The sequence below is a fragment of the Adelges cooleyi genome, unplaced genomic scaffold, assembly GCF_023614345.1.
Source record: "Adelges cooleyi isolate 19-005CV unplaced genomic scaffold, UGA_ACOO_1.1 ACOO_flye_CR_arks_rails_tigmint_CR_PRNA_9, whole genome shotgun sequence".
NCBI lineage: Eukaryota > Metazoa > Arthropoda > Insecta > Hemiptera > Adelgidae > Adelges > Adelges cooleyi.
In genome coordinates this window covers 6,670,226-6,697,584 of record NW_026096579.1, presented here as the reverse complement: position 1 = coordinate 6,697,584, position 27,359 = coordinate 6,670,226, and the positions used below count along the sequence as shown (strand labels likewise).

The window sequence follows — 27,359 nt, the reverse complement described above, 5'->3', positions numbered from 1 at the left end:
ATCGTTTTAATATAAACGTTACGATGCGAATCTGTGGATAGCTAAGAATACAGCTGAGTTCAAACCGTGTAAGGTCTAAGTCAGCACGCCAAGAAAGCACCAAAGTGAGGCCCATTGTCCACGGATGCACGTCGAAAGTGACTTTTACACTTTCAGTTACAATGATTCCCATGGACCGGCGACCTCTCCCGGTCCCCACCGAGTGGCCCCCCGAGTCCGCCGTACCGGGATTTTTTTTTTTTACCTTATTCCAATCATCGTATTTGGTTTTTCGCATTTCCCTCGGTCCGTTCGCTCCGCCTGAGAGAAAGGTTTTTCCCCGGGACCACCGCACGCCGAGTAAAAGTGATTTAGTATCGCGCGATCGTTGCTGACATGCCGACCTAACATGCTACTGGTACTCGTGTTGTGCGCGCTATGTCCGGCCGCGTTGTCGACCAAAGCGGCCGCCGGGGACGACGCGGCCGTGGTGCACGCGGTGTCGCCGGCAACCCGCGGGGACGAGCACGAGCAGACGGCCCGGAACTACGTTTCCGCGCACGAGCTGCCCAAAGACGTGGCCACCAGGGTGAAGATCGTCGGCGACCTCGGCACCCCGCCGCCCGGCGTGCCCCTGGACTTTGTGCCCCAACAGTCGTACGTGCAGGTCCGCCGGTACGACGCGGTCAAGAGGCTACCGCAGGAAGCGGCGCTGGAGGAGGCGGCCACGGCCGAGGAGGTGGCCAACGCGCCCAGGCTCAGAGAAGTGGTCTCCCACAAGAAGACCCAAGAAGTATGATATAAACATAATATTTGTCTAGAAAAAACTCGAGCGACACTTGAAGAGTGAATTTGTCGAACGTTGCAAGTGCCAAATTATAAAAATTGAACTTTATAATTTGATTTGTATTTTATTCATTACCGGAAACAATTTAACATATTTGTGAGTTTTAAATATGATTGTTTTTTTTTTTTTTATAAATAACTATTCATTACTTGAAAAAAGTGGTTTCCGGTACTGAATATAATACAAATCAAATTATTAAGTTCAATTTTTATACTTTGGCACTTAGAACGTTTGACAAATTCACTCTTCACTTGTGCTTGTATGCGTTATAAAATAATTAAATATATTTTAATCAACCCTTACCCACACGTATACGCGAAATCGTCTGATATCCTAATGTCCACAAACGGTCCGAGGGCGGAGGCGGTTAGGCTAAATTTTTTTAGTCACCGGATAAATAGCTGTACCTCGTGCAAAGTTTTGCAAATTCTTATTAGTATAAATAACGTTATTCGACTAATTATTCAAATAATTTGCTTACAATTAATTTGAATAAAAAGTTATTCGAAAAAATAATTGTCTTCCTTTACTTACTGGTTTTAAATATTTACTAAGTATAAAATATTATATTCTATTTGTACGAAATAATGCTTACAAATATAATTACTTGAAAAAAGCACTCACAAACTATTTGAATAATACTTTTCAAAATTATTTAAATCATTTTTTATTCCAATAATTAATTTGAAATTATTCGAATAACGCTTTACTTGAATAATGTGTTATCTAGAAATCTATACAACTCTGAATACATTGTATTGTAATGTATAATATATACAGGGTGATCCATCTGATGTATGGCAATCTTTTTCTCAGAAAATATGAATATTTCGAAAATTATTTTTTTCTTATACTTATATTTTACTATATATTTTAATACTTTGAACATTTCTATCTTCATCCCTTATACGTAAACATATTATTGACATCATTTTTTTCCCAAATGGGAACATGCTATGTTTTTAAATTTATAAATATGTAGACAAAACTGTTTAAAAAAATGTAAACGTTTGAATTTTTATCAAACTGTTTGTTTGCTAAGACTTTGCAAAGATTTTACATTTTCCATTAAAATTGTCATTTGCTTCGATTTTCCGAAATTCAGTAGCCCGTAAAATCCATATTAATTATGTTCGCATTGTCGGATAGGCAAAAACACCAATACCTTAAACAATGGAATGTTTTGAGATAATGATAGACAAGCGGTCCTAATCCACCTATTCAAATACTCTCACAAATTACAGAGTTTTCAGCGGATGTCAATTTTATTATTTAATGAGGATGCTACTGTTGTGCCTTAAATTCAAATCTTCACAAAGTCGTAACAAATGAACAGGTGTATGCAAGTTAAAAATTCAAACGCTTACATTTTTTTTAAAAAATGTCTACACATTTTTATAGTTGAAAACATATTGTGTTACCATTTAAAAAAAAACGAAGTCCATACTTCGATTATATATAAGGGTTGCACAATTCTGACCTCTGTTCTAAAAGGGCTAACGACAATCAACTAAACATGAAATTTAACTCACTCTTTATAATATACTAAAGTAAAAAAAAATTACACTCTCCAGGCATAGTTGAATAGCTTATGAAGAGTTTTGTGGAAAAAATTAACGCTGAGCTTCGTGGAAAATAAAAACTTTACAAAGCTCATTTGCAAAAATATACAAAAAGTTAGATTAGCCCTTTTAGACCCAAAGTACAGATACAAAAAAAAATGGCCCAAAGCTACTTATAAAGTACACGGACCGACTCTTGGTAGGCTTTGCTTCGCGCATCATCTTTTTATTATTTGTACCACACACATTTAATACATTTTGTTAAATTTACATTTTTATAAAAGTAATTTTTTTTATCTTGGTTGAACCTTAGGAAATGTAATCAATATTAAAATACACATAAATAGTGTAAATCCCATAATTATTAATACAAACATACTTTTCCATGCATATTATGGCAAATAATAAAAATTCATAGTAGCTATTGTTGTTTTTTTAGTTGCTTTATATATTTTTTTTGAATCATTGTAAATGTTTAAAATGACTATTTATTAACTATTGGTAGGTATTACAATTGGTCAGGTCGAAACAGGAATTTTAAAGGAGGAACTTTGGACAAACGTTATTTAAACAGTACAAATTATCTATAGGAAAGTATGGTAGATAATGTATGTTTTTTTAAAATCAAAATACAAAAAAAATTAGTTTTAAATGTCAACAAACGTGATTTTAACATTTTTCCACCACTTGAAAATAGTTTTTATATTTTTCTTAAGCTGTACGAAAAAACATTATTATAACATATTTAAAAAAATATGTAGAAAACACAAAGTATTTTTAAGATATTAATGTTTTCATAATGCTATCAAAGTTAATACTTTAAAAATATTATTAAATCATGTTGTGGCAGGGAATTGAATGTATTAAAAATGTTATTTATTATGCAAATATTTCAAATGATTTAAAAAATTTATATTATTATTGTAATTTGCTTAAAATTGATTTACAAACATTTGATCTGCTGCAAAACATAATTTTAAAATCTTTACTGACATTCAATGACAACATTAATATTTGTTTGATGTACGGAACGGGCCAAAGTAGACAGTAGTAAATAAAAATGGCGGATGCGTGTGAAAAAAGAGCTAAGTCAATATTTTATCTAAAATAATTTATACTCACAAAATAGTTCATGGAATAACCTCTTGTCGTTTGTGCTATAATGTACAAGTTTCACTTGATTTATGAAAGCATGTGCGTTTTGGGTCTACTTAATATTATTGTTTGCAAGCTTGGAGATTTTCAAACCAATATTTCCATAATAAACACATTTCATTCTGCTATTCTGAAAGTTTTTGCGAAAATCATTTATAGTTTTTGCTGTAAACTAATTAAAATACATGTATTTATATCAACTCCAATTCTTATCAGTAACATAATATTTAAAAATTATCTTAATCGTCAAAATATTTTTTTAACATTTTTTTTTATGTAGGAAATCAAATCAGTACTAATAATAATGTAACAAATTAAATAATATTTCCTAAATATTATAAATTTTATAGTAATCATTTTTAAAATCTTAAACAAATATTTTATTTTGAATTAATATTACTATTTTTTAAATAATTAATTTGATTGATTTCCCGTAATTGTTGATAAAAAATATAATTTTCAATTAAGGTAAACTTTCATTTCTATGAGAAAAACCTTAATTAGTATAATTTTACAGCGTTCAAAGATTATTTTTTTTGTTTTATTTAAATACAAAAATACATTCATAAATATTATTGTTGTATTTTTTTAGTTTTTCAAAATTGTCAATAAAAAAACTAATTTCTTTCTGACGAAAACCGTTAGTTTTTTTAATTAAAATATTTTCACTAAATGAAAATATTTCTATTTAATTTCGCAACGAAGGTTGCATTTGATAGCATTTACATTCATAATTCTCAGTCATCAATTATTGCATTCCTCAATTACTTTTAAAAGTATTAAATTGTTTAGTGTTAAATGAAAAAGCATCTTCCAACCCCTCCCATCATATAATTTAATTCAACAGTCTGCAATAGTCTATGTTGTAGAGTATCCTACCCACGTTTTAGTATCATATAAATATATATAAATTCGTCTAATTTGTTAGGGCTTATAGCTAATAGAAATTAGTTATAATAGAAAACATTTGTTCTGAGAACGATTTGCATTATATCCCAAAATAAAATGAAGGTTAAATATTGTGTAAAATATTGTAGTGTTTACATTATCTAAAAAATCACAGAATACAAGTAAAAATGTATGTTGGATAAAACGTGACAAAAAAAACTACACATTTTTTTGTTTAAAATGAATTTTTAATTTCCATAAAACGTATACCGGAAACAGTTTTTCGGTCTTAGTATTTTCCAGTTAAGGTTAATAAATATTCAGATTTGTGCGCCTTAATCGGTTGGCAACTGATCTCTGGAAGAAACCGAGAATAATCGGCAAATCAAATCTTAATTTGCAATAGTAATTTCTAAATGAACCGTAAACATAAAAAACTCAATGGTATAATTTGTTTTCCAAAAAATATTATGTATACTAATAATGAGAAGGATTTATATGCACTATGAAAAATTAAATATGTATTTTGTTTAGAAAAATGACTACTTTAAATAAAAATGCATTTGAATCTTAAACAAAAAACTTTATAGTTAAAAATTAAAAGCAATGACAAAAACATTGTTGTATTTAGAACTTTCCTACAAGAACCAATCAAATATAGTTAGATATTGTTTATTTTTTAAGTTCCACTTTTTTATTTGTTTATAAACAAGTATACACAAAATGTTATCTTAACAAGTACAATAAATTAGGTATACTAAATAAAGTATATGCATCAGGAACAATTGGTTTGCTTCGTTCGTATATTTTATACGTATAAAAATATGCAACAATATAAAACGATTGGGTTTCATCAAGCAATTAAGTAACATTTATAATAGTTGACAGTTATGAAAGAAACACGGTTAGCTGTGTTAATAATTGCAAAATCGAAACATTCTTTTTTAAGCCGCAAACTTTGATACTTAACCAAATTCACTTCAGTGAAACAGAGTATGAAAACAGATTATTGGCAATGTCATCGTTAGTTGATAGCTAATCGAATAAATTAGGTGATTAATGACATGTGTTTAGAAAAATAAATAATTGGTTGTAAAATAGAAAATAAGTTAAAAAGTAATATAATTACTTTTACAATTATTCGTATAATTGTCAATGAAATATTATGTATATTTTCAAAAATAATCAATAACATCATTGTCGTATGAACGTTCATTTATTTAACGATAGTTATTATTATTTTTAACGACATTTCGTGGTAATTTGAAATTGAGATTGCTATCCGTTTCCCGCAATGAGTAGTGTTATACAATGACAAAGAGAGAGAGAGAGAGGAAAAACGGAAAATACACAAATGTTTACTATGGCATATGAGTATACTTGTCAGAGTGTGACACGTGTGACAAGTATATTAGTTTTCGAAAACCGCCCAATTATTATGATGCTAAAACCACACAGTATTCGATTTCCCGACCATTTCGTATTGTTGTTTCCCGGTAATTGGCATCAAGGCTTCCCGCATTGTGAAAACACACGATATTTTTCACATCCACCTGTACAGACCATATTAGATCTCTCCCATGTGTGGTTTCTACAACGCCAAGTATAATATCTATCATTATTATTACCGTCCAAAATGATTCCTGCCCGCGTAATGAATAATGGCGATACCTACTGATAACAACCGCCAGTAATAATAATATATTGGCGGTTGTACCATCTATTTCCGTTGGCCGGAGTCGAGTTCGGAATATCGATGGAAATAATAATAATATCATTATAATATGTGCATCATTAAAAACGCGATCCTGTGTGTGAAAAATCGATGGACAATAGCCGGTGTATTGTATTGGCACATAAATGAAAACACAGTCTGTCAGCCGGCAACAATGGTGGGGAAATCGATAGGTTTCGCAAATTCCGCACGCACTCGACGATATTTAAATACACTGCATGACGTAGAAAGCCCACGTTAACCTTATTAACAGTGTATTAACACGGATCAGAGTGACCAAATTTTTTTACTGTAATCGCCGATAAACGGACCGCTACTTGATAGCATATATTGTTTTGTACAATAATTTAATCTCTAGAACGCGGTCCCCCACAGAGTCGAGAAGGGTTTTTCGCTTGTCATCTGGTATTTTTTTATCTAACTTGCAATATTGTATTCATTTTGCAGGTGTACGAGGAACAAGGATACGAAGACGCCGGATACGACCACGGCGGATCGAAAAAGATTAAGGTCGAAGAAGAAGTAAAAGACACGCACAACGTGGACGTTATCAGGTCGAATAGCAGTTCACCGTACAGCGGCCAAGAGACCAAAGAAAGCGCGGCCACGGTAGCGCCGTCGGGCCGCGGTTCTTGGAGCCGGCACAAGTCGTCGTCGGGCAGGAAAACCCGGTTCGAGGACGACGGCGGTGGAAGGGGAAAGCTGACCACGAAGGAGAACACGCCCACGAGCGAAAAGACCTCGGGCAACTTTACGAAATTCGACGGCGGCAGAACGATAGTCGTACAAAACTTGACCAGCACGGAGAAGAAAGACCACAAAGACAGCGCGGAATCCCGGCAAGTTAGCAGCGTCAGCAAAACAGCGACGGACAACGTGGAACCGACAACGTACCGGCCGGCCGGTAGACACGAGGGTTTCCGGCATTCGACCAAACCGCTCAAGAACGACGGCCGTGGTCAAAAAAGGAACCGGCCCAGGAACCGGCCTAAGAAAATCAACGCCGAAGACGCCGAACATCAGCAGTCCCATGCCGACGTGGTGGGCAGTTATGATAACACGCCGTGGGTGCCCATCCCGCCGCCGAAAGACTGGTCTACCAGACCGCAATTCGAAACGAAAAAACATCCCGGCAAATCCAAAGTGCACTCGGAAATGAACGAACCCGGTGGTCACGGGATGAGATTCGGATTTACCGTACACCACGACAACCCGTACCAGTACGTTTACCCGGCTGACACTTCGGGCCATGGCCACGCGACCAAACAGCCGGCGAAACCCATCAGGTTCAAACCGGAAATATCTGAGGTGGTCATGGGAAAACCAAAGGGGCCGCAAATCAATTATTTCGATTTCACCCCGGAAACGAATTACGACGGTAGTGCCATATATCAAAAACCGAAAAAACTCAAAGCAACGGGAAGTTCGTCCGCGGACCAAATTAACTTGTCCACCACTCCTAACTTCAAAGACCCGGTGGTATCGAAATACAAACCCGATTCGACACATAGCTCCCAGCATGAAGGAAGTGCCATTCGACAACGACCGAAAACCAAACCAGTTCAACAAGAAGCATTTGTAGAGTACTTCAGCAGCTACCCGAAGCCTGAATCGCCGCGCAATGAAAAAAAGAAAGGCCATAGAGATATCGAATCGGAACTGGGAATCTCGGGCAACTCTGGTTCCAGATATGTACCCACCGAGCACGCGGGTCTTGGATCTAACACAAAATACGAATCTCCATTTTATACCAAAAGACCTAAGCCTGTTTACAATACTGATTCGACGGGTGATTATAATGTGCATGATTATCCAAAGTTCGAATTATATCCAGGTACTCAACATAAGTTTGCCGTCAAGGAAAAATCTCCTAGTCTGAGACCGTCAACTGGTACCTCCAATTCCGAATTTAGTTATGTTCCTCCACGCGTTAACAAATATGAAGGCCCGCGTTTGTCTGAGTATCCAAAGTACAACAACAGACCAAAAAACGCGTACAGAGAATCACTTGAATCGTCTGAAAGCTGGGAAAACTACCCTAAAACCAAGCCAGCCTACCAGTCTTCGGAAGAAAGTTACTCCAAGCGTGGCGGTGGCAACAGTGAAGAATATCCCAAATTCGACCACCGCAACAAAGCCGGCGATAACACTCGATCCAAGTCAAATCACATGTATAGGTTAGTACCATACCAGAAGCAAACGAAATTGAACAACATGTATTCGTACGTACAACACGACGACCATTTTCCGTCGGGAAGTCACCAGAGTAGTGTCAAAACGGAAGCTGCGGCCCCAAGTTTGACAATGGCGAAAAAAGATGGATATGTGAACAACCGACATCCTTTTTTGCCCAAAGACTCGCTCAAGAACAACCCACAAGAACACAAGTCCGAAGACGACAACACAAAGCACGTTGAAAACCTGACACTAGCACATTTGGCCGGTCTTCACAAGTCCGGTTCCCATCGTCCCCTTCCCATCGAGTACAACGAACGTGTGAATAATTTGGCCAAACTCTTAAACGATAACTATCCGAGAAGTCGAACCCGTCGTGATCTAGAAGTGATTCATATCGCTTCGAGCGGTACGACAACCGAAATTCCAGTCGACACGGTTGTCTATCCACATTACAAGCATGCCCCGAAACAGTCTGCGATAAGATACGCTACCAATCCAAATTTGAAACCCCGTAAAACGGAGGGCGGCATGGAGTTCTACGAGTCTACGGATAAAGTCAGATGCGAAGAAGTTTCTGGACCGGCCGAGGTAGTTCCAGAACGAACCGAAGAAGGAGAGTGGAAAGGGGAACCCCGGCCTGGCAATCCGAGGGTGGAAGCTGTTGGAGATAAGATCGGGTGTTTCAAGACGAAATTTTTCGGCGAAGACCCTTTGGACAATCCGTTTTTCAAAGAAAAAACAGTGGGGTTTCCCGATGTGCTATACTCGGAGAGGAAACCGTTAAGAAACCAAGAAAACGTCGATCCGAATTTAGATTGGAATTTCGCAGAAGAACTAATTCCGGGACAATGGTTCCCAGATAAAGACAAAAGAACTCGAAGGTATGTAAATATGCCGATATCATAAACGTAAATTTATTCAAAATTCTAAATTCAAAAATACAATTTTTTAGATCAGGTAATGAAAGTTTACCGAACAACCATAAGATTCAAGGAATGGATTCTATTCTACCAGAGCCAGTTATTTTAACATTTCCGACCAAAGCCACAACAGTTGTTTACAATATAAATGACACAAGATCCAACACAGAGAATGGAGACACCGAAGGATCGTCCAACCAGGAACACGTATTAAAATATTCAATTAAACATCCTGTACCACTTGGCGAGTCTACCGTAGTCAAAAACCATTTAGTAGACAGCAAAATATTCGGCCTCATTCCACCTCCGCAATTGAAAAAGAAACCGACCAATCCCGTTAAGCTGAAAACTCCTTCTGTAAAGAAACTATTGAAAAAAATCAAAGTGGAAGACGATTCGGACGAAGACGGTTTGCTCGACGTTCTTAGTCCCATTTCTTTTTTTCTAAACGACGACGACTATGCTGCTCCGGTGGTCCATAACTTTTTCAACATAAAAATGTCCGCGCCCGCTACGCTCCAGACTAACACCATGGTCGATGGGAGTTCCGAAAAAAACGTCAATAAAGTGTACTTAAAAAACTACAGAAGACAAAAGAGGAACATGCAAGGGGTGGATTTACAAAAACCCAGACAGAGGAACATCGACTTCAACGCCAACACCAACCTTACGGTGTCTCCGGCCACGTCCAGGGTAAGAATGTACTCGACCGACAACGGCACTTGGTTTCGCAGCAAAAGGGATCAAACGTCCGTCAACGTGGACGTCAGAAGAAAAGAGCCCAGGTATTATTATCATACACCAAGACCGAGGGTCAGAGTGAAACGGGTCGTGCACAGCCCGCCCCCGACCTACAGTAGAAGTGGTCAGGTGTTTAGTAGCAAATACCTAATACCGGACCAGGATAACGGGGAAACGTTGCCGGAAGAAATCAATGTCGCTTTTTCCACCACTACGCCCAAGTACAATTCGAACACACAGTTTATACCGGCAATAGCTTTTGGCGACAGCAAGACCAAAGTGATACAGTACAACGACAGCGTGGCCAACAGTACGAACGGTGTGGAACGTGCGCAAATCGACCGAAACAACTCGCTCATATACGTCATCAATCCGGATAACGGCGTGGGCAAATGGATGCAAGTGATCAAAGTAAAAAACGACGAAGAAGACGCCAGATCGTCGTCTTTCGGTCAGGGTCCCATTTATTTGGAGAAAAAGATCAAAACCGAAGGTCACCCCGTACACGGTAACGGACTGACTTTTGCCGGGAAGAAAGTCAAAACCGAACAAGACGACAAATCGTCGACGGGCAACGGGCCGGTTTTTTTTGAGAAAAAACTCAAAGACGGTATCGCCGAAGAGACTGTCGGTAAATTCGGATTCAAGGGACTGGACCGGGATTTCTTAAAAAACATCATAAGGTCGCCGTTAAGTCACAGGTTCGCGCTAAAAGACACTCTGATCAAATTCCCCAAAAAGAGCGAACAGTCGGAGGATGGACCGAAAAAAGTAATATGCCCGGTAATCAAACAGATGAAAAAGAAAGAGGTACAATACGAATTTTACAAAAAGTAATCGTTGTTAAATGATTTTTTACTGTTTTTTTTTTTTTTTCAAATTTTAGATGAGGAGACGAACGACTACGACTGAAATACCTGTGGTGGAAGATTTCGAAGAAAGCCCGGTGGTCGAACAAAGCGGAGAAGAAGAGAATCCCGAACCACAAGAAGAAGAAGGCGGCGGTGGAGAAGGAGGAGGAGGAGGAGGAGGAGGAGGAGGAGAGAGAAGAAGAAGTAGAAGCAGAAGTACAAAACGAAGAAGATCACCCGGAACAGAACGAGAGCGAGGAGAGACCCGAAGAAAACGAAGAACATGATCAAGATCAAGATCAAGATGTACACGAATCCAAACGGAAAAAACCAATCTCTGTAGCGAAAAAACCAGAATTTTACGGATATCACTTACATCCAAGACAGAGGCGCAAACAAAAAAGAGAATAAACAACAGTTGTTAAGTTATTAAAACTGTAATAATTTATTGTGTGACTATGTTATTAAAATTAAAAAAAAAAATATATATATAATATAAATTGTTATTATCCGATTAGGTCTGTAAATAGTACCGGATGTGTTAATAAGTCTAAAAAAACAAAACTTCATTACCTGTCGAAATGTCAGTCTTACAATTTAATTTAGTACACTACGTTGAAGTGTTAATTGAATTATAGTTTGTTAAATTATACTATTCTAAAATAATTGTGTGTTATGAATTTTAATTAAAAATATTTAATGTTTGAAAAGCGCATTTTCGTCTATATCGTGCCTGTTTTGTCATGAAAATTTACTCTTTATAAACTATGTGACATAAATAGCCAATGACTAAAAGTAAGGTTAGGATTGAAACGAAATTTATTAATTATAGATTTGTCAATTGATGGCTAAAAATAAAATAGTAAAATTGATTAATTTATCGACAAAATGATAAAATAGGATAACATTTAAAAAAGGGACCAGCTTATTTGTATATGAAAATGGCACTCAAGCTAAATCTCATTAACAGTATGATTAATAATTCGTGTTACATTTCTTTTTCTATATTAAATGATTTTTTAATTAAAGTTAAAGTTAATCATTTTATATTATAAATTAGTAATAATTGTATTTAATTATTATAATAATTAGTTTATATTATTTTAAAGTTTGATTTACCAAGGTAAGTCAAATAGCACCCATAAAAAGAGGATTTTTTTTCATTTACACCTCTCACTTAAGAAAATGGTCTTAAAAACTCATGTTTAAGCAATGTTGGTAAAAAACAAGGCGTGAAACATTTTTATCACGAATAAAATAAATATAGTTATTGTATTGCATAATTAATACCTAGTAATAATAATTAGTATAATAACTATTACAATATTTATGATCTTTATTATTATTATTTTACTCGAAATTAGTTTCGCTGTAATAATTATTTTTTGGAAAAAATTGCTACGAAATAAAATATTGATAGATTTAAAATTCTATAAATAAAGACCCATTTTTAGGTTTTTTTTTTTTTTAAACATTCGTTAAGCACACACTTGTTTACATAAAACCATGACCATTTCATTGTATGGAGATGTCCAATTAAATCTAAAAATTGTCAACGTTAATAAATATCCTGTTTAAAATACTTTTAAATTGTATATTCTTATTTTGATTTTATTATTCTAGAATATCACGTAAGACGCCATCGCAGTTGATGTAAAATAGTAAAAAAAAAACTCCAAGCTTGTCCAACAGTATATTTTATAAATACAGTACAATATATATGATGTGAAAGAAAAATTTAAAGGCAACACAAGTAAGGAAATTGTGTCTACTGCGTTCGGGTTTTGGATTTATATTTATAATATTAATTATTATTATGATATATAAATTCAAAATTCAAAATGCCATTTTTCAAAAATTAGAATATTGTAATTATACAATTATACATTTTAAAAGTAATCGAATCATGTCATTATAATAATATGCTTTAAATATTGTACTTTTATTTTATCACTTTGTAGCTATTAGTTAATTCAGCTGACGAATTATACATAACAATATGATAGCCTAACTTGTTTCCTTGCTAATTTAGTGACTTATACATGCAATTGTGAGAGCTGTTAGAGAATAACTTAACGGCGCACACGTTTATTTTTTATTATTCACATTATAGTATACAAATATTGCCTATGTATAACTCCTTAAAAAAATGTGAATAACTATTTTTTTATTATGTTATTTTTGACAGCCACAATTAGTCAGCTAAACAATGAAATAATTTTCACGGTACACTTTTTATTTGGTTTAAAAAAAAAATGTATTTTAATATTATTTAACTGAAACCGAATACTTATTTGTTAGTATTTTTTAAAAAACCGCATCGTTTGATCAACAATGCAAATACCGTAAAACCATATAACCTTCACAAAGGTATAAGTCACAAGTGCACTTATACCCTTTTGGTTCCATATAAATTGTACTCTACTGGTATATAACTTCTATAAAGAGGGTAAATTTCTTTTTTTTATGTCTTTTCTGTTATAACCCCGTGCCCTTTTTCAGCTACTAATTAAATTCAATTGTAATATATTTTATTCTGTTTATTTATTCAAAAGTTTAATATCGGGTTTTCCAAAATTATAAAAACTTCTCTTGTACCCTTTTTGCGGATCACACTGCTTCAATTATGTACATTATACATTATAATGTATAAACGTTGTAAATAACTTTGAGCAATAACATTTAATACAATTTTTCAGTATTAAAAGTTTGTCCGAATATTTCAAATAATGTTTATCAATTTTTTTCCTTGGCTGACCTTAAACAAACATTTAAAAAAATGTCCACATAATATTATCATTTATTGATTAATCTTTATTTCTTTTGTAGTAAACACAGTTGTACTTATAAATTATCTTTCGGGCAGCGCGTATTAGACATAACGTATTGCCTTACTTAAATTCCATGTACATCAAATATGTACATTAGTCTCTATTGAAAACATATACTACCATTGGAATAGTTTGTATATGGTTTTATAACAATTTAACTGCGACGACCTGTTAAGTGATATTCTAAAAAAAAAAAATTATTCATTGTAAACAATAAAATCAAAATATAGGTATAAATAATATTTAGAATTATTTCAAAAGATATTTATTGATATTTCATAATTTTCAGAATTAAATATGACCTCACTAATCTGTAAATCTTGATGTAAAACAAGTTGTGCTTTTAACACTGTTCTATTTTATTTGTACTCAACATTTTGGAAATACATACAAAATAGTATTACACATTACTCGCTGTGCTTAGGTAAAATTTGTATTGTAATGTACGTAGCAATATTATTTAAGTAACATAAAATGTATGTAGTTTTGAAATTATTAATTATTATAATTTTGATGGATACAATTATTAACTGTCAATCGAAAATCGTTTACAGCTAAAACCTAACCATGTTTTTTTAAAGTTTATTTTTTAATCATCATATTTATTTTTAATTTATCCGACACATCTATGAGTTGTACACATTTATGGTATATTTATATTTGATATCTGTGAAATGGCTGTTCAAACATATTTGTGTGCGATACCTACTTGTAAGCATTAATTAATCGATTGCGTTGAATCGTTAAGTAACATAGTATTAATCTTTTTAAATATTATTGTTTTTAAATCGCGTTCAATACCCGAGGCTTGAACGGACGAATTGTGTTCAATCTGTTTACCTATATTATAATAGATAGCGTGCAAGTATGTTTTTTTTTAAAAATATGTCATTGTTAAGTATCGGCTGGCACCGCCGACTGGTTGCCCACAAGTGCGGTTCTTTTGTGGTCCTGACCTAGATTTTCGGCCATTTCGTCTTCCGTGATCGTAATAAGACGTATAATAATATTATTATTATGTTAATATATAAAATAATAATATAATATGATAATGATGTGCAGTGGCCGTGTGAAAGGACGCGTAACACACGCAAACGTCAATGAGCATACTGTGCTTAGAAGTATTTCATACATCATAATAATACAAGTACTTCACTTAACTCTTGGTAATTAATTTGACCGTAGAAAAATCATAATTACAATAATAATATGTACCTACGTTATTATAATATTATTTATTATTATCAACGTCGAAGATCGGCGGGAAATCATTGGGGTTTATAATAATATAATAAAAATCATATTGCAATAATAATAATACCTAATTAATATTATATCGTTACAAGCCCGGACACCATTATAGGCGTGCAAGGAGACTTTAACGGCCGTTTCAATGGTGTCTGCAAAGAAACAAACAAAAACAAATGTTTAGAATTCCTTTTGGAACACAAATTACAGTAAGTCGGTGTGTGTGTGTGTATGTGTGTGTGTCTTAAATGGTCTTTGTCTACATGCGCAAGGACAGCCGATCGATTACCGAAGAGAGTAGAGTTTTATGACAGAATAGCCCTAAGACATCACTTGTGGTTTCTGAACCAATAATTGGCTTTTTACGACTTTTAATTTGATCGCTATTAGAATGAAATAGATCCGTACAAATCGGTATCGGACGAGCTTAGGACAGCTACAATAATAATAATAATAATCGGTTCGCTGCTCGTGCATTATCCTATTAAGCAAGTACTGCACATCTATTATTGTGATGCACGGTGGGTTTTGGAATGTTCGATAAAACATATTGTGCTTTGATCTGATGTTATTGTACGCATCAACAACAGGAAAGACAACTAGAGCATAGGTCGATACCGTTTGGTAATAAAAATGTTGAAAGAAAGGTATCAGATATGATTACAAAAGTGATTTATTAATAAAATATTACTCGAAAAAAAATGTATTATTATGAAACTAATTATTTCATTCCGCCATTACTTGAAGCACAAACATGTACATAATGACGACATCATTCGTTAAGTACCTATTTAACAGTCTAGTGCAAGCAAGTAAAACGTTTTTAAAGTGTGTATTTAAAAAACGTTTTAAAACCCCATTTAGGAACTTGCGTTTCACTTTCTTCAGTATAAAGAGGTTTAATAAACCCGGTTTTTTTTTTGTACTGGTAATAAAATACCAAAACTTTTTTGACGCGTTTGACCCTAAACCGATTTTCAAACAGATGACCTAACAATATGAAAACCTATTTAAAAACTTCTACATATTTTAGTGTCAGAACTGCTAAAATATAATATATTAATTATTTTTTATAGGCCTTTGATTAAACATTATTTTTTTTAATAAATAATTTTTGTAATAGTTAACAATTATAAAAAAACAAAGTATACCTGTAATTTAGGGCGATATCTACATACATTTTGATTAAGTTATTAATACATTTTACTATAATATAATATTTATAGATGTACTAAGAAAAATATTATTATGGTGTTATTCACTTATTTGTTTTTGAATTGCAGACCAAAAGCATAAAATATTTTTATTGGCTGGTGTTGAATAATTTTATTTTATTGTACGGATTTTCTGTGTTCTAAAACAGCACTTTGATATATTTATGTAATACATACATTTTTTTATTGTATATTCTCTTCCATTTCGGGTTAAGTATTAAACGTTTTTATAGCATTTACGGCCGCATCGTTGCATTTTGTGGTTAAATTTAAACAGTTTTTTACTGTTCACACTCGAATAAAACATACTCATGATAAGTTCTATCCATAAAGTATCAATAAAATATAAAAGCTATAACGCACACCATTCACAATAGTCGTTACCATAACATTTTCTTTATGCATTTTTAAAAATATTTTTCCATAATTCAATGCTGTTTTCCGTTAGAACTAAAGTAATATTTCTTAAGTATACCTCAAAGTGGACTAGATGTACAATATAGTCAATAGTCGTCCAAATTATACATTTTTGTGCAAAACTGAAATGTCGATTATAAATTTATTGAAGAATGAAACTTTGAGATATCTTCTACCGGGTTATTGGACTGTTTGGCCACGGTAATGACAAAAAAAAATCTCTATTTTTAAACATAAGCTTTGTTAAGAGCTCTACAAAAAAAACTTGGAATTATGTCAGGTAAAACGGCCTAAAGTGCATAAAAAAATAAAACTGATATTTATAAAAATAATTATATTTATAATAATCAAATTAATTATTTTAAATAAATAATACAGACAATAATAACGTCTTGAAAAAGAAGAAACATAGAAATGATGTTAATATAAATATATTATAAGTAACGCTCTGTTTTCTTTTTATACTTATCAGTTTAATTTTAATTTTTCTAAGCTAACAATATTATGAAAATATAGATAAAACTATTTTCTTATGATTAGCCCGCAATAATAAGTTAGTAGTCCAATAGCTAATTGGAAATAAATGGCTCAATTATCATACATTCTTAAAAACAACATTTAAAACTTAAGAATTAAAAAAAAGCTATGTGATGTATTTGAATGGAACAAAAATGTTTTTTCTACCAAATTTATACATACAAATAGGCCTTTGTTTAAACTGTCGATTTTTGTTGTTAGATAATCAATTCTTAGGTAAGCCGTAATAGACAGCTAAAAAAATTGCTACCAAATTTTTTTTTTTAAAAGTATACAAGACAGATTTGAGATAAAAATAAAACCAAATGGACAAAAAGATTCAAAGTGATAACAGTTTAGAAAAAATCATGTTTTTCAACGGAAATCTTTAAATTTGAACAACCAAACACAACAGAGCATATTAACAAGTTTATAAAATCAAACCAATAACAGTGGCTGAACCTTTAAATCCGCATAATTTTGGTAATAATGATAATTATTATTTATTCATTTTTTTTATCGAATAAATAAGTAAAATTGACATGACTATAATAGACTATACTTAATTGAAAGCGAAACATAAAATAAACAACAGTCCTTTTTTTAATTGTTATTTTTTTTTTATATAAGTAATTAATTATTATAAACATGATCGGTCATAACAATACAACCAAACGCTGTTGTAATTAGCTTTATACAAACAAATTAAATATTATTTGAATATGAACTTACTTGCGTTATGTAAGCTACGCAAATAGTACGGTTCTGTGAGTACAAATTCTCTTGGTCGGACTTAAGGTCGACCGCAGGGAAGAACTCTTTTGCGGTTGTCCTTGGTCGAGTTTCCACTGCGTCGTAAAATTGAGCTGCACCTTAATTATTACTAACTAAAGTCTATTGTTGTGTTATAATACAAATTAGATTATCGGGGGAAAACTCCTTAAAACAGCAATAAAAGGAACACACTCGACCAGGAAAATATCAGTACCACCGTGTGATATCAGACTCTCAAGTTGTTTACATTTTTTTCAGCGCAGTTTTCAAAAACTACAGCTATAGAAATGGCAGCCAAATTAGTTTTGGTAAGGAAATTAAAATACTACATATTTGTTTTTTTTTTAACTTACACAATTTACACGTCGACAATAAACAAAGTTCAAATCTTAGTTTTAAATATTTGACTTTACAAATACTCAAATAAAATCTACAATTCAAGTGCATGCAAATATTTTGTTGAAAGTTTCAAATGTATAGAAAGTAATGTTAATCACTTTTTTGTTGTGCAATGAAAATTCATTAAAAAATTAAAAAAAACCTTAAATTTTTTGTAACGAAATAACGTTATACAATTATTTGGTAGCCGGTTTTACTATAAATGAACAAAGTTCAACTAGCAATAAAATCATACTTTTATAAACACTCAAGTAAAAACTATTTTTTTTTTAAATTTAAATACCTAACAGATTTATAATATAATATAATATTAAATACTATATATGTATTTTATTCAAAATTAATAACAATTGTTAAATGTAATTTGAAAATTATTTTATTTTTATAACACAGAATACACAGAAATTAAAAAAATGTTCCATTTTCAATATATTTAATTGATTCCTGGAAATAATAAGTATAAAGTTTGATGAAGTTTTATACACAATTAAAGGGTTCATTTTTAAAATTTGTAACATATAAATAACGTTGTTGATATTAATTTTGTGTTAATATTGATTAATAAAATTGTTTAAACAAAAAAAGAACATTATTACTTTGACAATAACTGATATAGAATAATACTATGATTTTCAAAAAAATATATTATTAAAATATTTTTAAAGTATATTCTTGCTGTCTAGAAAGGAATAGACTAACAAATAAATTTCTAATAATATGCTTTTCTGTGAAACAATACTTTATTTAACATTCATTTTTATGACGGTTTTTAATTATAAGACGGGAAAAAGTTTTTTTAGTTTTATAAGAATTTTGCCTAAAAACTAAACCATTTTTGGTTTTTACTCGTGAAGAGTTGCGGTCCATACAGAAGTACAAACATTTTATATTTTATATTATCTATAGTATGTTTTATTGAGTTTTGGTGGAAAATAAGTATAATATTTGTTTGATGTCATATACAAAAACAAACAGGGTTAATTATTACATTCACTATAATCGGGAAACGTTATAGAAAGATATTTTATGTTTATATTGATAAGTATAGTTTTTTAGCAACATCACAAACAGTATTACTGCGTCAATAACTCTCATAGGATAATATGATTTTCAATGAAATATTATACAAATGTTTGTATAAACATATTTTTGCTGTGTAGGATGGAATAGACTTATGGTTACACACATATTTTAATTGCTTTGGTTTAACTTCATTGTCCGCAGATCGTGTGCATGGCTTTGTTCGCTGTCAGCTTCGCAATGCCCGCAGCGCCGTCGGCTGAATCTCAGCCAATCGAACCCAAAGAAGGCGAACCAAAGGAAAATCTGAAAACCGCTGAAACCGCTTACGGTTACTACGGCTACCCGTCCTACGGCTACGGATACAGTCCTTACTCTCAATACTACTCAGGCATCGGATACAGAAGTCAGTACATTTCATATCATGACTTTGTCTATACTTATTAGACTGCAATTATCGATGCATGTGTTTCATATAATATTTCCATTTCAGGCGCAGGTATCGGCTACCCATACTACGGTGGATACAACAACTACTACTACAACTCATACCCAGGCTACTTAGGTTACTATTAGTGATATCACCGAAACGACGCAGTGCAATCAAAATGTATAATACAAAACAATTGACTTTAAATCAATACTTACATATATTTTGTACCTCATTATTTTTTATTTCTAAATAAACGCTCACATAGTAAAACGGTTCTACTACTTTTTGTTGTTTTTCTATTAGTTTTTTTAAGCTTTTTCTATTAGTAAGTAAATCATTTTTTAAGCATGAAAACTACCCAATATCGAGCCATGACTGGTAGTACAAGACAATTGCTACGCCAAAGGGATTGAAACGTTTAGAAACTAAACCGTTCATAAAATCAAAATGGATTAGTTTATTGTTGTTCTAATCGGTTTATATTTTCCAAGAGTTAAATTTTAGTTAATCAATATTTTAGATGATTAATAGACTGTGAACAATTTTTTCCTTTTTTCTGAGTAGAAGTAACTTGGGGTTTATAACTTTTTTTCAATAAACTAATTATTTACCGATTTTTATTTCATTTAAGTTACATAATATACAATATACTTGGCATGAGTAGGTTGGCTACTTTTATTTTAGTTCTTGAATAACTATATTTTGATTATCAACACTCTTTGCGAACACAAAACATAATATGGCCAAACCTATTTACAAATATAACCCAACAAGAACATATTTTGAAAGAATGTAATTGGCCAAAATACATTGTTGTTGAATGATTTTCCCGCATAATAGGAAATCGGTGTGAGATGTTGTGCAAAATTTCTATTTTTCTAAATACCTGTGCTATTATGAATAGTTTTATTTTGAAAAATACACTTATTTGGTTATAAATAAATAAATAAACAATTCAGCTATGATTAACGTTATCAAATTACATTTAATAAGTAATAAATAAAATTATAAAATGTATAAAAAATGAATAGAAACTCTACGATAGTATACTGACAAAAGAGCTATTACATAATAAGATAAGTATAATATTATACTTATTGGTAACAGTTTTTATAGCTGTTGTACGATATTAAACAACTAATGTTTATAGTTATTTCATTGCAAAGACAACATTTTGATCGCTTGTGATGTGATTAGTAATGTTATTAAACTTTAGCCTGCAGCTCCATGTACTAACTATTCTATATCTAAAGAAATATTTAAACATATCGGAAGCCATTTAAGAAGGGCTATAGTTTGATTTTTTTTTACACAAACCTATTGATTTTTATTTTATCTAAAAAATGAACTACCGATTAAGAGTCCTCGTTATTATACTAAAAAGGTAATACAATATAATTCATAAGCTATGAATAATAAAGATAATCCATAGCTTTGGTTAACTACTTAATAAATATTTTTTTCCATTTTATGCCAAAATTGTACAAAGAGTTACCAATCTTATTTATGCAAAGTATATTGCGCACAATTGTTAATAATTATTTAAAAGCTTTCATATATTGTTAAAAAAACTTAATTTAAATAGTTAAAATGATAATAAAATGGGTAATAATTTTATACTATTTGTATATATAATATTACATATTTTAATATGCAATTTTATATTTTAATGGCTTATTAAAATACAATTAAAATGATTAATCATTTTCCGAATATTTTCCTATTTATAGGAAAACATAGTACTCCGTTTATGTAACTCCTAAAATATTGATACATAATAAACCATTTATAAAAATTATATTAAAAAAAAATTTGAGTAAATTTGAGTAAGTTGAAGAAAAGTTTTAATAGTCCTGGATAAATAGTACATTCGTGGCATGAACTTGGTCACCAAACTTTTGAATAAAGTGTATTATAATATTTTATAAGAATATTTTTAGAAGTATATCTCATAATTCGTTTCATCAGATTTCATTACAAGGTAGCTTAAACATTTAAAATATTCCTTATGTGGAAAGTATGAAGTCAAACATTAATTTCGGTTAGTGCTTAAACTTAAAAGTCAGTTTTGCATAAAGAAATAGTAATATTATTTACATAAACAATTTTTTGTAAAAAAAAAACTGTAATAGAACAGGATGAAAAAGCTAAAATAAAAAAAAACTTAAAGAATCATTTTACTATTGTCAGCATTTATTTAAAAAAATAAAACTGTTATAAAAAATATGTAGAGATTTTGCTTTAAAGTCGATTGTTCCGTATTATACATTTTGATTGCACTGCGTCGTTTCGGTGATATCACTAATAGTAACCTAAGTAGCCTGGGTATGAGTTGTAGTAGTAGTTGTTGTATCCACCGTAGTTCTTGTTGGGTTATATTTGTAAATAGGTTTAGCCATATTATGTTTTGTGTTCGCAAAGAGTGTTGAGAATCAAAATATAGTTATTCAAGAACTAAAATAAAAGTAACCAACCTACTCATGCCAAGTATATTGTATATTATGTAACTAAAATGAAATAAAAATCAGTAAATAATTAGTTTATTGAAAAAAAAATTATAAACCCCAAGTTACTTCCACTCAGAAAAAAGGAAAACATTGTTCACAGTCTATTAATCATCTAAAATATTGATTAACTAAAATTTAACTCTTGGAAAATATAAACCGATGAGAACAACAATAAACTAATCCATTTTGATTTTATGAACGGTTTAGTTTCTAAACGTTTCAATCCCTTTGGCGTAGCAATTGTCTTGTACTACCAGTCATGGCTCGATATTGGGTAGTGTTCATGCTTAAAAAATTATTTACTTACTAATAGAAAAAGCTTAACAACAAAAACTAGTAGAACCGTTTTACTATGTGAGCGTTTATTTAGAAATAAAAAATAATGAGGTACAAAATATATGGAAGTATTGATTTAAAGTCAATTGTTTTGTATTATACATTTTGATTGCACTGCGTCGTTTCGGTGATATCACTAATAGTAACCTAAGTAGCCAGGGTATGAGTTGTAGTAGTAGTTGTTGTATCCACCGTAGTATGGGTAGCCGATACCTGCGCCTGAAATGGAAATATTATATGAAACACAAGCATCGATAATTGCAGTCTAATAAGTATAGACAAAGTCATGATATGAAATGTACTGACTTCTGTATCCGATGCCTGAGTAGTATTGAGAGTAAGGACTGTATCCGTAGCCGTAGGACGGGTAGCCGTAGTAAGCGTAAGCGGCTTCAGCGGTTTTCAGATTTTCCTTTGGTTCGCCTTCTTTGGGTTCGATTGGCTGAGATTCAGCCGACGGCGCTGCGGGCATTGCGAAGCTGACAGCGAACAAAGCCATGCACACGATCTGCGGACAATGGAGTTAAACCAAAGCAATTAAAATATGTGTGTAAACATAAGTCTATTCCATCCTACACAGCAAAAATATGTTTACACAAACATTTGTATAATATTTCATCGAAAATCATATTATCCTATGAGAGTTATTGACGCAGTAATACTGTTTGTAATGTTGCTAAAAAACTATTCTTATCAATATAAACATAAAATATCTTTCTATAACGTTTCCCGATTATAGTGAATGTAATAATTAACCCTGTTTGTTTTTGTATACGACATCAAACAAATATTATACTTATTTTCCACCAAAACTCAATAAAACATACTATAGATAATATAAAATATAAAATTGTTGTACTTCTGTGTAGACCGTAACACTGTTTTAGTTTGTAAACAAAATTCTTATGAAAAAATATCTTATAAAACAAAAAAAAAACTCATTTTATGTCTCGTGATTAAAAACCGTCGTAAAATGTAATTTTTGAATAATTTACTATATTGTCTTTTCGCAGAAAATCATTTTATACAACTATTCCCTTCACTAAATTTCGAGACTTAATATAATATTATGGTGTACATAAATTAAAAAATATTATTTGCTTGATTTTTTGTCTGTGTAAACATTTTATTGCTAGTTGAGCTTTGTTTAGTTAAAACTATTGTTTTAATAAATTACTGAATTTGTATTGCATAAAAAACAATTGTTATTAACATCAAATCTGCCCTTATACACGTGCAACTTTTGTACATTTAAGAAAATATTCCTATGTACTTGAAATGTTAAGATGCATTGAAGTACTTGAGTATTTATAAAACATTTATTTAGTAAATTTTCTTACCAATACTAATTTGGCTGCCATTTCTATAGCTGTAGTCTCTGTTAACTGCGATGAAAAAATGTAACAACTTATCAGTGGGAAATCACTTGGTGGTACTGTTTTTTTTTTGGTCGAGTATATTCCTTTTATTGTGGTTTTCCCCCAAATAGTCATATTTTTTTAAACGATAGACAACGGGTCATTAAGGTTCGATAAAATTGTATGACGCAGTTAAAACTCGACCAAGGATTTTTGTATTCGTTGCACACCCGTGCGTTGAGTTCATTAAAGGTGTAACACCACCCGTCTAAGTCCTGGGGCGATGTATTTTATATGTAAATGAGACTTTAATGTAGTTAAGATCTAGTCAAACGTTCATTTAGGATCCACTAAATTAACCCTATTGACCATCGCCCGGAGCAAGCCAATCCTACCAGCAAAATAGACACCTTATTAAAAAGTAAATCTACTATAAAAATTATATTTAAAAAAAGCCAGACTAATAAAATTGGAGCTGCATTGGCATGTCCAGTTGTAACACAATAGTTCGTATAAAGGTCTTTTGTTTAAAACACATTATCATAGGAATTTAAACGCCTTTGGTTTAATATGATTTCTCATTGATAAATACAGTGTTCCTGACCCTAATGTGGGAACAACAGTACAGAGTTTCCCTTTTTTTTTTTTACAATTTTATAATACTATTATTGTAATCGCCATGTAATGATGTTTGACAATGTCATTAGTTGAAACTACACAGGCAAAATATCCCTTAAGGCAAATTAATTATTTTACTACGTTTTGGAGAGGAATACCTAAAAAAAAAAAATAAGTAATATTATATAGGTAATGTACTTATAGTCTGAACAATAGGTAATTTCTTCATAAACTCATTAAATTGTTTTCATATTATGTTTTTTTAATGATACTTTTTTTTTTAGTATAAAAAGACGAGTATGTGTCAAAAAAAATCAGTATAATTCTAGTGTTCTTCACGGTTTGGTCGCAACCCCGAAATAAAACCGCTGTCCAAAATGGAAGCTAAATTCTTAGCATTGGTGAGCAGTTATTTATTATTATTGGTTTTTTTATTGAATTTATTAGAGACGTCGTGAGCTGCAATTTAAATTTTTCTTGATACACATTACAATATTGATCTAGGTTAATGCTTTTTGTGTACAAAATAATACAGGTAAAACATAGTTAAATTGTGGCTTTGCAAATCATTGCATAGATATCTCAATCATTTATAAGCTTAGCTCAAGTATTTTATTTTGTAAATATAATATTTTACAATAATTGTTCCGATAGTTTTAAACATGTTTTTAGATAATATTTTGGGAGGAAATCAAACCTTATGGACTAAATAAATATTTAAATTATATTTTACATATTCTAGTCAGGCGGCACTGCTGAGAGCCTTCCTATTCCTTCATTATTGAATATTGTCACTGTATCATTGTCATCAGACTTGCTGATTATACATACTTGTATAGATTGTAAATAAGAAAAAAAATTATATTTTCTAAATATTATAAGTACAAACATTTTACAAGATTTATTTAAAGAAATTAAATACAAGCTTAGCACATATTGTTATCTTAAAACATCTCTGTTATCAAATAACTGGAATTTATCAACAAAAAAAAAAAAAACAGTTAAAATTTCAACTGTGTCAAAAAATCAAAATTTGTTTCTGTCAAAACTTCACTACTTCAAACCGGATTCGTTTCAGATGGTGTGCATGGCTTTGGTTTCGGTCAGCATGGCTAAAGACGATTCTCTTAAGGTCGACTCCAAAGAGTCTATGGAAGCTTCCCAGACATTATACTACGGTGGTGCTTACCGGTCGGCTTTGACTCTCTTGCCATACGGCGGTCCATACCGAGCAGCGTACTCATACGGTGGTCTATACCGAGCGGCTTACCCGGCCTTGCCATACGGTAAGTGTTGAGCCGTTAAATCATTGAATTGGGTTTTTTCAGTACACACAATTTTTGTGAAAAACCCAATAATTCTTGTCTACATATATTTTTTTCTTAAATTCGAAATAACATGTGTTGATAATAATGTGTTTTAGCTCATTTTTCGTACGTACCAAAAATCAACTACCAAGTCGGCTACGCACCTTTAGTGAACTACTTGAAATAATTTTGAAAAAGTACACACCTTATGATTTCATTTCAATACTTATTTTTTCCACAATAGATTGATTCATACATAAACCATTCTTGTAATGTACTAAAATTGTAACAGAAAAAATAATAAAAAAACGGATACATTATATCATTTCATCATTTGGTTTTTATTTGGAAATCTGTACATTTCATTTAAGTGTTACAAACCAATGTTGTTCTACTCTCGTATTTATCTGGGACAAATAATGAGCTACTAAAAGTCGAATCCTATGTTGTGACTTTGACGTGGAGTTGTAAAGGCATTTAACAGTGATTTAACAGTACAAATTAGTCTCTATTATTATACTTACGGTGCTTGGTAAACGAGTCAAAAACACAAACTTATCATAAGAAATATATAGGGAAGTGTTTATAAATTCATTTTTATATAGTTCAATTTAATTAGTTATTACTGATAAGTACTAGATGGAAAATTAATAAATTATAATATAAAACTGAATATATCCATTGTACTTATGTAGGCGCTCATTTTGATTTTGACTCAATTCTTTTGACAAATTATATTTTTACTAATACTTAGGTACTTAATGATTTAAATTTTATAATGATATCGTGACAAAACAAAATGTTACTTTTAATTTATTTATTGGTATTTACATTTAAATATACTTCTTGGCTGTCTTATGTTGCACTTTAATTGTATTAATTGTAAAAGTAAAACTTTTATAATAAATGTTCTGTTAAGAAACCATCGTTATTGATAACTGCCACATTAATTAAGTGTTAGTAACTTAGTTTTGTTAACGTTTTATTCGGAATAAATATAAAACATCTAATTATTTTCGAACTTAAACAGTTTATATGGAATGGTATCACATTAGTTTTAATCAGAAAATCAAAATGAACAATTTTGAATAGTTTTGTTTTGTTAAAATTTTAATTACCTCATTTTTTCCAAGCAACATAGGTATAAATTATAATCGTTGAGATAACATTATAGTTCTTAAAAATATTAAGAAATCTAGTGGTATCATTCCTGATTAAACTGGCACGTTATAATTTTATACAAAATAGTCAAATAAATTATTAGTAAGTCAGCTAATTATTAACAGCTTTAGGTATGGTGAAAAATAACTAAAGACACGAGACATAATATTAAGAATAAAGATTTTCAAGGAACACCATAGAAAAAAACGGAGGGAAGTTTAGCATTAAAAAATGCTCTTATTTAAAAACTTAGCGAAGAAGAAGCAGTTTAATAATTTATTGTTTAGTTAAACATTTTTTATATATGTTTTAATATTAAAAATGCAAAATGAAAAGGTACGATCATTTTTTATACTAATTGGGA

At 31.4% G+C, this 27,359-nt stretch overlaps 4 protein-coding genes across 5 annotated transcripts; 3 read left to right on the top strand and 1 right to left on the bottom strand.

Moving 5' to 3' along the window:
- The first annotated feature begins 388 nt into the window (after window positions 1-388).
- On the top strand, window positions 389-11,438 carry LOC126846227 (uncharacterized). The gene is given in 5 exon segments (XM_050585488.1): window positions 389-772; window positions 6,614-9,225; window positions 9,297-10,815; window positions 10,892-11,049; window positions 11,051-11,438. Coding segments are annotated over 5 exon segments (4,890 nt in total). The 3' UTR covers window positions 11,268-11,438.
- A 6,585-nt stretch (window positions 11,439-18,023) lies between these two features.
- LOC126846841 (prisilkin-39-like) lies at window positions 18,024-19,989 on the top strand. Its single transcript, XM_050586656.1, has 3 exons — window positions 18,024-18,164; window positions 19,480-19,681; window positions 19,769-19,989. Exons 1-3 carry the CDS (start codon window positions 18,144-18,146, stop codon window positions 19,849-19,851), a joined length of 306 nt encoding a protein of 101 aa, XP_050442613.1. The 5' UTR covers window positions 18,024-18,143; the 3' UTR covers window positions 19,852-19,989.
- Window positions 19,990-21,944: 1,955 nt separating this feature from the next.
- Window positions 21,945-23,213, bottom strand: LOC126846989 (prisilkin-39-like). 2 transcript variants are annotated; one of them, XM_050586910.1, is made up of 3 exons: window positions 22,858-23,213; window positions 22,699-22,770; window positions 21,945-22,020 (listed from the first exon to the last, which is right to left on the bottom strand). In XM_050586910.1, the coding sequence occupies exons 1-3, from the start codon at window positions 23,048-23,050 to the stop codon at window positions 22,010-22,012; spliced, it is 276 nt and encodes a 91-aa protein (XP_050442867.1). In that variant the 5' UTR covers window positions 23,051-23,213; the 3' UTR covers window positions 21,945-22,009. The 2 variants fall into 2 exon arrangements, with proteins under 2 accessions (XP_050442867.1, XP_050442866.1); XM_050586909.1 differs by lacking the exon at window positions 21,945-22,020 and having other exon boundaries at window positions 22,586-22,770; window positions 22,858-23,206.
- Window positions 23,214-24,834: 1,621 nt separating this feature from the next.
- On the top strand, window positions 24,835-26,125 carry LOC126847063 (uncharacterized). The gene is made up of 3 exons (XM_050587044.1): window positions 24,835-24,928; window positions 25,606-25,813; window positions 25,951-26,125. Exons 1-3 carry the CDS (start codon window positions 24,905-24,907, stop codon window positions 26,019-26,021), a joined length of 303 nt encoding a protein of 100 aa, XP_050443001.1. The 5' UTR covers window positions 24,835-24,904; the 3' UTR covers window positions 26,022-26,125.
- The last annotated feature ends 1,234 nt before the right edge of the window (window positions 26,126-27,359 follow it).